Genomic DNA, 14,884 nt, shown 5'->3' on the forward strand with positions numbered 1-14,884 from the left:
GTCCACCGGGTAGCCAGGCCACTACTGGGGCCATCAAGAGTGGGATCGGTATTTGCAACGTGGCATGCACAGAGAAATATCACATATAATTAAAACCAGATGCTTCCCCTAATCAGCAATAACTAGGAGGAAAGGGGCAACAGGAAGTGGTCTGGCTATAGAAAGGTCCCTATAGTGAATCAATTAAGGTGACCAATCAGAGGGTATGGAATAGGGAGGCTGAGACAGGCGGATTATACAGGTTCGAAGCCAGCCTCAGCTACTTGGTGAGGCTCTCAGCAACTTAGTGAGACCCTGTTTCCAAATAAAATACAAAATAGGTCTGGGAGTATAGCCTGGAGGTAGAAAAGCCCCTGGGTTCCACCCCAGTACCATTAAAGAAAAAAAAAAAAAAGAATAGAACTGAAGCTAAACGTGGTGGCGCACACTTGTAATCCCAGCATTTGGGAGGCTGAGACAGGAGGATCGTGTTTCGTGGCCAACCTCAGCTACTTAGGCCCTTTGCAACTCAGTGAGACCCTGTTTCAAAATAAAGAATAAAAAAAAATTGGGCTAGGGATGTAGCTCTGAGATAGAATGCCCCTGGGTTCCATCCCCAGTACTAAAAAAGAATCTGGAAGAGCAGTTCCTATTCTTACCCAATAACAAAACATATCTCCACTGTTACCCATGCAATATTCTTTGAACTATAATCAAATAAAAGGCTGCCCAAACAACCTCAGGTCAGGAGGCCCTGAACTGCTGCCTGGCTCGGGTCCTTCCCCCTGCCACTAAGCATTTTACCCCCATGCCTGCCTGGCCCTCTTGGGAGAAGTAATTTTTTTTTTTTTTTTTTTGGTACTGGGATGGAACCCAAGGGCATTCTACCTCCAAGTATTACCTCCAGTCCTATTTTTTATTCTTTTTTTTTTTTGTGTGTGTGTGTGTATGGGTCTGAGGATGGAACCCAGGGGCATTCGGCCTCCGAGCTACACCTCTTGCCCTATTTTTTATTCTTTATTTTGAAACAGGGTCTCACTACGTTGTGGAAGGCCTCACAATGTAGCCGAGGCTGTCCGCAAACCACGATCCTCCAGTCTGTCTCTCGAATGCTGGGATTATGAGCGTGTGCCACCACGCTCGGCTCTATTTTTTATTCTTTATTTTGAAACAGGGTCTCACTGAGTTGCAGAGGGCCTCACTAAGTAGCTGAGGCTGTCCGGGAACCGCGATTCTCCTGTCTCAGCCTCCCAAATGCTGGGATTACAATTGTGCGCCACCACGCCCGGCCGGGAAAAATACTTTTGATTTACCTAAGCATCCCCCATAGTGGCTCAATGTTCCTTCACAGCGTTAAAGCCAACTTCTGATCTTCAAGAAGCATTTTCTGAATAACTAAGTAAAAGAGTAAGCTACAAAAAGTAACGAAGAGCCAAAGAACAGGGTGCAGCTGCGCTTGCCTGTAATCCCAGCTGTGGGAGGCTGGGACAGGAGGAGTGAAGGTTCAAGGACAGCCTCAGCAGGTACTCTCAGCAACCTAGCAAGACCTTGTATGAAAACAAAACTAAGAAGTGGGCTGGGGATTTAGATGGGTAGAAAGCCCCTGGGTTCAATCCCTAGTAACACACACACACACACACACACACACACACACACACACACACACGTAACAAAAATATCATGCTGTTAGATGCTAATATAAACTATGTGCGTAGTTTCCTACTTATTTTAGTACTTATTACTTTGAACCTAAAATTTAAAAAGTATTTTAAGAGCTGAGAAGGGATCATAGTCTGTTACTGCTTTCATAGATTTTCATGCCTCTGCACAGTGCGATGGTTTACCTTGCACATGTTAGGATACAGGTTTAGTTGGAATGTAAACTTGGCCGATAAACAAGAGACCTAAATAAGAATAGCTTATTAAAATGAAACTTTTTCTCTTTTTCATTTAACAGATTTTTTCTTCTTCTGATCCTGGGCCTGCTTCTGACCCTGGCAGCTAACAGGCTTTCAAAGCTGACATTTCTCCCCCTCTCCTGTTAAGAGCAGGATAGAACACTCTTATCAGTTTACTGACCAAAAGGGTGAGGAGGGTCTAAAGACCCGTCCCCTGTGGATCTGAGGAGGACCAGCTCAGGGAGGACTCTGACTTGAACTGTGCCCCTCCTGACCAGCCCACCAGCATGAGCCCAAGAGCGAATGCTCAAGAGACTTGACCCCTTTGTTCCAGGAGAATCTGGGGCTTGTTCCTGACCACTTCAGTTCACTAATTTCTCTGATTTGCTAGCAAATCAGTAAGTTTCTTTTTCCTTCTTCCCAGATGCTTGTTCCAATCATGTGATTTGGCAAATTGGGGCAGGTACTGGGATTTGGTTATAATCCTAAAGATTGAACCCAGGAACATTCTACCATTTAGCTACACCCCAGCCCTTTTTAATTCTTATTTTGAAATAGGGTCTCACTAAGATGTGCCACCACACCTGGTTCTCTCCTGTAATAACATGGAGGTAGCCAGTCAAGGGCCTCGGGGAATCTGCTCTACGAGGTCATCCAGGAACCAAGCTCCTCCTCTCTTGCTGCAAGCCTTCTACTGTGGTCCATGTGGTCCAGGTTGGCTTGCCACCTTGACTGTGTTCCAAGCAGTGGGATGAATCAGGGGCTTACTCCTCCCTTTAAGGTTGCCCACAGCTGCCCATCCCACTCTTCCTTAGCCAGGAGTGGCTACAAGGAAAGTGGGGCTCTGCCAGCTGTTCCTATAGGCTCAAATTGGGCAGTTTAATACCACGTGGTTTACAATGAGACTTCATCTGGGCTTTGTCTCTTAAAATAAGAGCCAGCAAGGCTGTGCATCTGGGGAAAAACAGCAAATAAACAGAAAAAAATGACCGCAAAGGTGGCACTGTAGCTACTAGGGTGCAGAAGCTGCCTGGGACACAGACACAGTCTTTTTTTTTTTTAGGAGTGGGGATTAAACCCAGAGGCATTCTACCTCTGAGCAACACCCCTGACCCTATTTTATTCTTTATGTTGAAGCAGGGTCTCACTTAATTGCAGAGGGCCTCACTAAGTAGCTGAGGCTGGCTGAGAACCCTGTGGTCCTCCGGTCTCAACCTCCAAAATGCTGGGATTATAAGCGTGCACCACCACGCCCCAATCAGACACAGTCTTTTCTCTAGGCAGCCTCATGCCTGGTTAACATCAGCAAACACATGTGGTGATGTAAAAAAAAACTAGGCAGGGGCAGAGGACCTGGGAGTGGAAGAAATTAGAGCTGCCATCTGCAGATCTGCACCCCCTTGTGTGAGGCTGTGGGAGGTGAGACTGCTGGGCCCCAGGGAATCAGGGTCCTGACAGAAAATCATTCCAACTAAGGATTAAAACCGTGCAAAAGTCTTTGGTTACCCAAATCCAATTTCTACCAATATAAAAGAACAGAGAATAAATCTCAAGAAGATTTAAAAAGCCCACTCCCCAAGGGTTTCAAGGTCACAGTCTTTCCAGAAGCCCCCCACCCCAACCTTTGGGAGGGCTGCTTTATTTTCTATCTTGCCCCAACTTAAAATAAACTTTCCTCTTGGGAGGCGGACACAGGAGGATCACGCAGGTTCGAAGCCAGCCTTGCTGGTTTAAAGAGACCCTGTTTCCAAATAAAAATATAAAATAGGTCTGGGAGTGTAGCCTGGAGGTAGAAGGGTTCCATCCCGAGTACCACCACCCCCCAAAAAAATTTTCCTATTTCTATACCCTTTGCTAGTCCTTGGACTTCATTCGTTGAGATCCATTGGACAAGAACCCTAAAAAGAGGAGACACCCCTGTTTCAATAGCACTCAGCACTGCAGAAGACACGGGAACACTGGTGCATTCTACGCAAAGGCACATGTGTAAAAGATGCCTCAAGGGTACTGGTTACACAGGAGAACAAGCACAGAGTTATTTCATTAAAGAATGTGTTTACCACATTGTGTGGCTTGTAATAAACTTTGTAAAACACATGAATAAAAGATGTTTCTATGAATGCTATTTGTATAAGTGAATAGAGAGAGTGTTATTTCAATAAAAGAATGTGTTTACCACACTGTGGCACATGGAATACATTATGTAAAAACACTATAAAGAACGTTTCTGAAGCCAAAAAAAAAAAAAGCAATTGAAATTTTAACACTTATTCATGATAAAAATCACTCAAAAAGAATCAGTTAGGAGACATGTCTATTATTTATAGTGGTAATTATAAAGTGTTAATTGTTCTACTCTAAATATATCTTTGAATAAATATCAGAACATAATGCAAATGAATATAACAAATCTATTAATGACATAGTACCAATAGTTGACTTCCGAGTGTATTCTAAAGGGAATTTCTGGGTTACAAACCAACTATATTAGTTAAGATTATGGGTTCTTCAGGAGAAACTAGCTTTGCTCTTTAAGAAAAAGGCACAACTGGGCAATTGTTATTTATTTTTTAATTTATTGAGTTACATGGTATTGAGCCCAGGGACATTCTATCTCCAAGCTACACTTCCATCCCTATTTCTTATTCTTCATTTTAAAACATGGTCTCATAGCTGGGCGTGGTGGCACACGCTTGTAATCCCCTCGCTTGGGAGGCGGAGACAGGAGGATCGCGCAGGTTCAAAGCCAGCCTCGCTGGATTAAGAGACCCTGTTTCCAAATAAAAATATAAAATAGGTCTGTGTGGAGATTCTTCTCTGGGACTTGGGAGGGAGAGACCTGAGAGGGCAAATCGAACAGATACCGGATGGGCAGCTGCCCTGAACACCGGACAAGTGGCTGATGACCAGCTGTCCTGAAATGAAAGCAACAGCTACCTGATGAGTAGCCGTACTGAAATGTAATTGCCTGATGAGCAACTAGCCTGAAAATGAACGCACGGACCATTTCCTCTCGTGCAACTGACCACTTTATTTTAGACACAAGATTTTTTATAGTTCCCTATTTCCCAGTGATTCCCTAGTAGAAAAGTGTAAACACCAAAGAATAGTGAGGCATTAAGTGAAAGACAAGTAAATCACCAATCATAAACAAGACAAAAGGAAGGCCTGTGACATCACAGGTCTTGTGATTAGCCCCATGATTACAGGTCTCTAAGATCAGCCCCCTGACCTTTCGGGTGGGTCTTGGGGGGCAAATTCCGGAAAGACAATGGTCACGCCCAGAGTTTTGGAGAATTCCACCTTTCATAGAATCTCCTTTAACTCTTTCAGGAACTTTCCATTCCTTAGGCTTCGTCCATGTCCTCCATCAGTCTGGGTGTAGCCTGGAGGTAGAAGGGTTCCATCCCCAGTACCACAAACAACAACAACAACAACAACAACAACAAAAGGGTCTCATAGCCGAGTGTGTTGGTGCATGCTTGTAATCCCAGCGCTTGGGAGGTTGAGACAGGAGGGCCGCACAGGTTCAAAGCCAGCCTCAGCTACTTAGTGAGACCCTGTTTCCAAATAAAATAGAAAATAGGTCTGGGAGTATAGCCCGGAGGCAGAAAGCCCCTGGGTTCCACCCCCAGTACCACAAAACAAAACAAAAAATAAACCCAAAAAACAGGGTCTCACTAAGTTTGGTGGGCCTAAGTAGCTGAGGCTGGCCATGAATCTGCCATCCTCCTGTTTCAGTCTCTCAAGTACTGAGGTTATAAACGTGTGCCATCACGTCTGGCTAAACTGGGTACTTTCAATAGTATATTATAGCTGGGAGTGGTGTTGCACACCTGTTATCTCAGGACTAGGGAGGCTGAAACAGGAGAATCACAGATTCAAGGCCAGCCTCAGAAACTTAGTGAGATCCTCAGAAGGTTAGCAAGAATCTGTTTCAAAATTTAAAAAAAGAAGGGTTTTATTTGGAGGTAAAATGCCCTTGGGTTCAATCCCCAGTATGCCCTCCTCCCTGGAAAAAATATATTAAACTCTGATAGCCGGGTGTGGTGACACACGCTTGTAATCCCAGCACTTGGGAGGCTGAGACAGGAGGATCGCACAGGTTCAAAGCCAGCCTCAGCTACTTGAGGCTCTCAGCAACTTAGTGGGATGCTGTTTCCAAAAAAAGTAAATTAAAAAAATAGGTCTGGGAGTATAGCCTGGAGGTAGAAAAGCCCCTGGGTTCTACCCCTAGTACCCCCAAAAACAAAACAAACAAATAAACAAAAACAACAACAAAACCCCTCTGGTGACATGCAAATAAAATATACTTTTGTGTGTGTGTGTGGTGTTAGGGATTAAACCCAGAACCCTGTGCATGCTAGGCAAGCACTCTACTAGTGAGCTACATTCCTTAGCCCTGAAACATACCTTTCAAAATTCCAAGGAGGGCTACCTGGCCTGGGGCATCCAATCATTCGACAGTCCTGGCTGCCAACCACTTTGTCAAGTTACTTTGTTCCCATATTTGCAGTCTGTACTGCAGTGGGCTCCCTGGGAAGGCATTAGCTCACATATCAAATGCTATCAGAGCAGAAATCACAAATGGTGGCCCAAAGACCATCCAGCTTGTAGATGTCTTATGCTGTCTCTACAAATGTTATAAAAGCCTTTAAATTGGTTACTAATATCTAGAAACATAAAGACGTCACAAGGATTTTTTATAATTTCCAGCTTCTCTTAAAAAAATGTAAGAAATTCAAGAAGCAACTTAGTGAGACTCTGTTTCCAAATAAAATATAAAATAGGTCTGGAGGTGTATCCTGGAGTTAGAAGGCCCCTGGGTTTTATCTCCACTACCACCAATAAATAAATAAATAATTTAAAAAATTCATTTCTAAACCGGGTGTGGTGGCCCACACTTGTAATACCAGTACTTGGGAGGCTCAGACAGGAGGATTACAGGTTCACGGCCAGCCTCAGCTGGCACGCACTACTTCACCTGGCTATTGTAGGAATGTTGTAAAAGAAAACCCCCCATCAATAGAATTCAGTTAGAAAAGCCCTCTCCCTTTATAGGATTAAGATAGTAGGATATAGAGTTAAGATGTAGAATTAAGTTAGAATGAGGTCGATAATGTTTTAGGCAATGTTAAGAGTGACTTTAAAAGAATCGAGTCATTTGGATTTAGGATTTAGAATATAGTTAACCTGTAAGTTCCTGTTTTTCTATAACTGCCTGCTCAAGTTCTCATATGTCTGGCATCTGTCCTATAGTTCCTGTTTTTATTAATAATTTGCTTGCTCTAAGCAATAATCGGTAATAATTTGTGTAAAGTGGGGGCAGGGCCGAGAGCTAGGAGGTGGAGCCTGCGATTCCGGGGACCAGACCTCCCGCCCCGGAAGAGGGAGTTCAGAGCAGAGTTCGGAGAGGGAAGGAGGTATTCTCCCGCCGGCCACCGGCCCCCGCGCCCCCGCGGGGGCTGGGGGTTGACTCCCCACGAATAAAGCCTCTCGTAATTTATTATGGATCTCGGCGTGTCTCTATGCTAGTGGGGCACCCCGCATTTTTCTACAATCTTACATTTTGGTGCTGAAACCCGGGACATATCCATACTCACTCAATGCTAAAAAGAGTGGTGTGGGTCTGCTTCGGGAGTTGCTGCTATTAATAACTCTGATCTAATAAAAAACTGCTAAAGGGGCGATAGACGTTCTCCTCAGGAAAATGTTGCTATTTAAGTTAGTAGATCTAGTGACTGCCTTGTGTCTAAAAGGGCTTCTGCCCAGCCTGGGTTCCGTTCTCACAATTTTCTTTTTCTTTAATAGCACCTTGCCTGTTAGTCTCCTCAAAGCAAACCGGCCACCGAGCTCTCCAGGGTAACCTCCAACTCCAATAGCCACCTGCTCCCTTCCGGCGGCTCAAATTCCGACTTCTCCCGACCTAGGGTCTTTGACTGGGGCCCTTGATTGACGTCGCCCAGTATCAGCATGAAGCCGCTAGATGAGCAAAACCACGCCCTTCTGCACCCCCTTAGTCAAAGCCCTTCTGCACCCCTGAGTCAAAGAGGTCGGAATGTAAAGTGGGGGCAGGGCCGAGAGCTAGGAGGTGGAGCCTGCGATTCCGGGGACCAGACCTCCCGCCCCGGAAGAGGGAGTTCAGAGCAGAGTTCGGAGAGGGAAGGAGGTATTCTCCCGCCGGCCACCGGCCCCCGCGCCCCCGCGGGGGCTGGGGGTTGACTCCCCACGAATAAAGCCTCTCGTAATTTATTATGGATCTCGGCGTGTCTCTATGCTAGTGGGGCACCCCGCATTTTTCTACAATCTTACAATTTGCTTGCTCTTGGCTTCTGTAAATTGCTTACGCATAGGATTAGAGAATGTCCGGACATAGTTCCTTTTCTTAAAAATGTTAAGAGGAACCTTTCATGTTTGAAATGCTTGAAAAGTGTCTGATGTTTAAAGTGCTTTTGGAATATATATGAATGCTACAGAAAGTTTAAATAGTTTTATAAGTCCCTTTGCTCTGAGAGGCTTGTAACTTCCTCATTTATTAGGAAACATCTGCTAGTCAGGTAGCCCCTGAAGCATGGATGCAGACCCCGCCTCAGACTCTTGGCGGGCAATAACGTAAAAAGGCAGCTCTTTGAAATTATTTGCTGTGATTTAGGTGTGTGTGTGCTTGTTTTAAAAATTATTGGCTGTACTTGTTTACCAATTTATTTGATTGGATGTATCCTGTTCTTGGCGGGCTCTGACGTATGTAACCACTCCCTATTCTGGCTATAAATTCAGAGCCCTCAGTGAGCTCGGGGTCGAGCCTCGACCACACCCCCTCACCTGCTTACGGGACTGCGGCTTGGCCAGGGCAACTCTCTGGCAGCCTACAACTCCCTGAAGGGTGCTGGGCGGTTAGTGTCTTGGTCTCGACCCCTGGCTTGCCGGGACAGAGCTGCAGCACAATAAACCCTTCTTGATTTTACATCTCTTGTGAGTCCTTCGTTATTTGGGTTGGTAGGCGAGTCTCGAACCCTTCACTATAAATAAAGTTTTATTAGAACACAAGCTCATTGTTTTGTGTCGGTATTCTCTATGGCTGCTTCTCATGCTTTCAGAGCAGAGTGGGGTAGTTGTATGAGAGATCATATAACCTACAAGACTTAAAATATTTATTATCTGGCCCTTTATAGAAAACATTTGCTGCTCCCAGGCTAGACTTGAAGACTTTAATTGAGCTTGCATTTTTGATTTTTAAGCTCTGTCATCTTTTCCAGTTGACAGCCTCTGCTTGCTCTTAGACTGGCTTCTTTCTCTTCCAGCAGCTTTCCCCTCCTCCCCCGCGCACTCAGAGGCGGTGGCAGCTCTCACTTCCCCCAGCTGCTTCGTGTGTCGCTGCCTGGGCAAGGCTGTTTTCTGGAAATCTCCTTCAAACACCTACACCAAAGTCGAATCCTCGCTCTGCAGTCTTGGGTGCCCACTGAGGCACACTTTTTTTCTGGCTCCATTGCCAGGCTTCTTCTTCTGATGGACCTCTAGCAAAGGGGAGAAACCCAGAATGGAATGAAAAGGCCCTTAAACCTCTGCCACCACCCCTCCCCCTCGGCATATACGAAAACGCTTGTATCACTGGCAAGGTCCAAGGAGGCCACGCCCCGAGGAAGGAGGCGTCATCGCTGGCAGAAATACTCCCTGCTCTTAGAGTTCTACACTAATAAGCTCCGATGATCTAAAACAGGATCCCAAGAATTAGAACTGTGGAAGAAATTGAGTCCATGAAAGATAAATTTTCTAGTAAAGGGCAGCCAGAATTCAGGGGCTGCAAAATTCCTTTCGGTCTTTTCTGAAGGCAAGTCCTTTGATCTAAAGATTAGCTCCCAGCACCTCTCTGCCAGCAGGGGAAGCTGCAAACCCACCTCTTGCTCCATTTTCCAAAGAGTTGTAAAACTGTCTCTGGAACCTGGGCCATTTGTTTTTCCTCTTAAGAGATGCTAATAAGCTCTTGTCTGGCCTTAACAAACCTATCTTTAGGACTCAGCAGCAGAACAGTAAAAAACTCAAAAGTCTGCCCCAAAATCATGCATTAAAGAACAATTATAGAAATCCAATCACCTGTGTTATAATGTTTTTGCCCTGTTTTACTAACTGTAATATAAGTATTGCCTCATAGGGGATGGCGGAGCAGACAGGAACTGACAAATCTGCAACGCAGCCCATGGATCTTGATAAAGGAGGTCCTGGACTAAGCCCTAGAGACAAAAAGACTCTGGAAGGATCAAAGGAGATCCTAGAAGACTGAATTTCCCCAAAACGGACTTTGGGTATGAACCCCCACCTTTACCGGATGCCTTTCTGGGACCTTGCCCCCTAAGGCTCACCCAAGGCCAGAAACCTGATTCCAAAGACAAAGGCCAAGGGGGCTGACTGTAATCACCTAGTCCCAGATGAACCTTGAACTGTGACGCCATGGATCTTCTTTTATCCTGTTTATATTGTTTACACTTAATGCCTCACTATTGTCCTTTGGTGCTTACACTGGGTATAGGGTATAAATACTGGTGATGGAAATTAAAACTTTGTCAATTGCACGGAAGGCAGTTGTCCAGTGATTCTGTTCAGATTCCTCTCTCCCAGGTCCCCGGGGATGAGAACCCACACTTATAGGGGCTTGAAGGAGGTCTTACCTGCTAAGAGAGAGGAGTCGCTGCAGGTATTAACCCCTGCATGACTGCAACTGAAGCCCTTGTTCATTTTTCTGAGGATTTTGGTCTCAAATGGACTCAGTTTTATTGCCCCCCAGGACTGAGCAAGCACGTTTCAGCAAACCTCCATGTCTGAGAGGCCGGGAGCATAGCTCAGCGGCAGAGTGCACAGTTAGCATGCGTGAGGCCCTGGGCTCAATCCCTAGCACGGCCAGAAAGGTTTTGGTTCAATTTAAGGGGGGTGGGGGTGATTGGTAGTTTAAAGATACCATTAAAGTAGTTACCAAGAAAAAAAATCAGGAAGTGCTTTGCTGGTGTCCCTTATGGAAACTTCATAGTTTAGGTCTTATTTATTTATTTAATTATTTTTGTGCTGCTGGGGATTGAATCCAGTGGTTTACTACTTCAGAGCTATACCCCCAGCCCTGTTTTATTTTTCATTTGGAAACAGGATCTCCCTAAGCTTCTGAGACTGGCTGTGAACCCATGATCCTTCTGTCTCAGCCTCATAGTTGGGTTGACTTTCTATTTTCGGCTTCATAGCTTTATTTTCTTTCTATTTTTAGCTACTGAGAGCGGGGGTGAGGTGCCATCATCTTTTCAGTGCTTAGGCCTTGTAAGCTAACACACAGCTTTAGTGTTCCCTTGAATGGTTTGCCAAGAGTTCATTACTTGCCTTCCCTACTGCACTACAAGCTCTTTGAGCCAGTGACCATATCTTTTGTCTTTAAAAAAGGATATGGAAGCCAATCTTGGTGGCACACGTCTGTAATAACCGTACTTGAGATTCTGAGATAAGGAGGATCCCAGGTTTGAGGCCAGCCTCAGCAACTTAATGAGGCCCTTGGCAATTTAGAGAGATCATCTCAAAATAAAAAATAAAAAGGGCTGAGAGTACAGCTCAGAGGTAGAATGCCCCTGGGTTCAATCCCAAGTAAGAAAAGAAAAAAAAAAAAAAAAAAGCATATGGGCTCATGAAAAGATACCTCTGAAACCCTGGTAAAATTAAATAAAACTGATTTGGAATGATGGCGCACACCTGTAATCCCAGCATTTGGGAAGCTGAGACAGGAGGATCGCAGATTTGAGGACAGCCTCAGCTACTTAGTGAGATTTTCAGCAATCTAGCAAGACCCTCTTTCAAAACAAAAAAATAAAAAGGGCTGGGGGTGTAGGAAAGGAAGGAAGGAAGGAAGGAAGGAAGGAAGGAAGGAAGGAAGGATTGAATGCATTCCCTAGGTCTCTTATGATATTATTACCTCATATAGGATTATGTCCCTGGGAAAATTTTCTTCATGACAGGAGCATGATTGAATTGTTACTTATTTGCTTGCTTGCTTACTCTGGACTATACTCCAGCCCTATTTTTAATTTTATATATCTATATATATTTATATCTATATATCTATATCTATATCTATCTATCTATATATATATATATATAGTGTGTGTGTGTATGTGTGTGTGTGTGTGTGTGTGTGTGTGTATTACTGGGGACTGAATAATTCAGGGGCATTCTACCTCCAAGCTATACCCCCAAACTTTTTTTGTGGTACTGGGGATTGAACCCAGGAGCATTTTACCTCTGAGCTACACCTCCAGCTGGATAAAACATATATATATATATATATGTTTTTTTTTTTTTTCTGGGGGTGGTGGCACAGGCTTGTAATCTCAGCATTCGGGAGGCTGAGACTGGGGGATTGCGGTTTGCAGACAGCCTCAGCTACTTAGTGAGGCCCTCTGTAACTTAGTGAGACCCTGTTTCAAAATAAAGAATAAAAAATAGGGCAGGGGGTGTAGCTTGGAGGTCAAATGCTCCTGGATTCCATCCAGAGACCTGCCAAAAATTTTTTTTTTTTTAATTTTGAAACAGAGTCTCACTAAATTGCTTGAGCTGGTCTCAAGCCTGCACTTTGCCTCTGAGTCCTGGGATAACAGATGTGCATCACCACGCCTGGCTTGGATAGCACTTTTTGGTGGGCTGTATCTGCCTCCTATACTCTTAGTGACCTCTTGTTCCCCCAGCACTCCGAGACTGGGGGAAGTACAGTGATCAGAATCAAAATTTAACTGTGTCAATCTGTGTAATTTTTTTCCCCTTCTCAACTTTTTCCTTTGTCCTGTTAACATTTTTTTGGCTAGGAATCACACCAGTGCTAGGCAAGCACTCTACCACTGAGCTGTGTTCTCAGCCCATTAGCTCCTGTGTCTATCAAAACCAATCATTGTTTTGGGTAAAGATACCAACGTAGAAAGGCGGCAGAAGTAGAAATAGAAGTAGAAGTTTCCCAGGTCAAGAATCCCACCCCAGCACAGTGCCTGGCTGGGTGACCTGAACTGAGAGGTTGTAACAGCATTTCCAGCAGAACAGAGGCCGTGTTGAGGAAGGCCCTTGAAAAGAATTTGAATACCCAAAGTCTCCTTTGCCTAACTACTGGACACAACTGTATTCATAGAGAGACTCCTCTCATATTACAGATTTAAGAATGCAATTAATAATAGCTGCAAAACCCAAATGCAAAACAATTGGAAAAATTAAGCCATCTAATCCTGGCTGTAGAAAAAAATATGTAAACGTGTACTTGTACAAATGCAAACCTTGTAGTCAGGCTATAGCTGAAAAAGAAATCAGGCATTTTCTTTTCCTTATGATATTGTTCCTATTAGTTTATACTGCATAAGCTCTTTACTTGTATGATTTGAAAGAAATTTACCAAAAGGAAGGAAGAAAGGAAGACAAATGATTGTAGAGACCGCAAGCTCGTACTATATACAAACTTAGACCCAGGTTTTCAATCAGAAGTGATCAGATTAATTTTATTAAAATATTAATGCAGAGCTAAAGTATAACCTTAACTTCTTCTTCCCCAATAAAGCTTTATTGTAAACTATACTACTTTTGGGTGTATATTTTGTGTGTGTGTGTGTCACTGGGGATTGAACCCAGGGCCATTCTACCTCTGAGCTACACCCCCAGCCCTATTTTATTATTATTTAGAAATAGGGTCTCATAGGTTGATGAGAGTCTCTTTACTTGAGTCTCTTTATCCTTGAACCTGTGATTCTCCTGTCTCAGCCTCCCACTGGCCTAAATTATTTTTTTAATTTTTTTTTGTTTAGTTGTTGTTGTTGTTGTTGTTGTTTGTTTGCTTCCTTGTTTGTACTGGGGAATGAATCCAGGGCATTGTTACCACCCAGCTACATCCCAGCCCCTTATGGGTGAGAATTTTTTCCCTTTACATTTTAGCTGACATAGGAAGTTTAAGAAATTTCAGCACAGAAATATTTTAGGGGGACAATGAAAGGGTTATAACAAATTTTGAAAACTCCTCCCTAAGAAATAGAGGAGAATGAACCCTTGTTGTCAGAAAATGTGGACCCATCCTCGTATAACTAATACAAAAACAAACAAATAAAACTTCTTAACCCCCACCTGGTTCTGCTTTAATGTGGACACTAGTTTCTGCAAAGTGATGTTTTCTTCTTCCAGCTCTGTGTAGTCTTGGAGGAGCCGGGCCTCCCGGAACTTGTATTCTCGGATTTCATCCTTCATCCGTATTCTCTGCAGCTCCACCATCTCAGTGTTCTGAAACAACAGAACAGACAGTCATTGCAAAACTTCCTTATCCTAGATTCCATGAGTAGAGAAAGTCCTGGTAGTTAAAAACAAACAAATAAACAAGCCGGGCACGGTGGTACACACTTATAATCCCAGTAGGCTGAGACAGTAGGATCACAGGTTCGAGGACAGCCTCAGCAAGTAGTGAGACTTTCATCAACCTAGCGAGACCCTGTTTTAAAATAAGAACATAGGGCCGGGGGTGTAGCTACGCGCACACACACACACACACACACACACACACACACACACACAGCATCTGGAGTGAAGTGGTTCTACATTTTTTAATGGTAATTTAGTAATTTCTTAAAAAAAAAATTGAGATCAAGTCTTGCTGTGTTCCCCAGGCCCACCTCAAATTCTTAGGCTCCTGCCACAGCTTCCTAGGTAGCTGGGACTATAGGCATGTAGCACCATGCCCAGTTTAGCTGTCAAAAATTTAAAAGCAGGCCAGGCGTGGTGGCACATGCTTGTAATCCCCACGCTTGGGAGGCAGAGACAGGAGAATCGTGCAGGTTCGAAGCCAGCCGTGCTGGCTTAAGAGACCCTGTTTCTAAACAAAAAAATTGGTCTGGGAGTGTAGCCCAGAGGTAGAAGGGCTTCCAGGAACCCCAGTACCACCAAAAAATAAATAAATAAATAAATAAATTTAAAAGCATATATCCATGACCCAGAAGTCAGTATCTAGAAATCATTCTTAAGTA

General features: G+C 44.1%; 1 protein-coding gene across 8 annotated transcripts in view; it reads right to left on the minus strand.

The window, feature by feature from the left end:
- The window catches only part of BICD1 (BICD cargo adaptor 1), a gene marked incomplete at both ends in the record, with an annotated part of 241,407 nt that overhangs the window by 51,720 nt on the left and 174,803 nt on the right, over positions 1-14,884 (minus strand). For all 8 annotated transcript variants that reach the window (XM_080706007.1, XM_080706005.1, XM_080706006.1 and 5 more), the window contains one exon: positions 13,995-14,147. In XM_080706007.1, coding sequence (XP_080562133.1) covers positions 13,995-14,147 — 153 coding nt within the window. The remainder of the gene's footprint in view (positions 1-13,994; positions 14,148-14,884) is intronic.

This window comes from Muscardinus avellanarius, assembly GCF_963383645.1.
Source record: "Muscardinus avellanarius genome assembly, chromosome: 11".
In the NCBI taxonomy this organism is placed as follows: Eukaryota; Metazoa; Chordata; class Mammalia; order Rodentia; family Gliridae; genus Muscardinus; species Muscardinus avellanarius.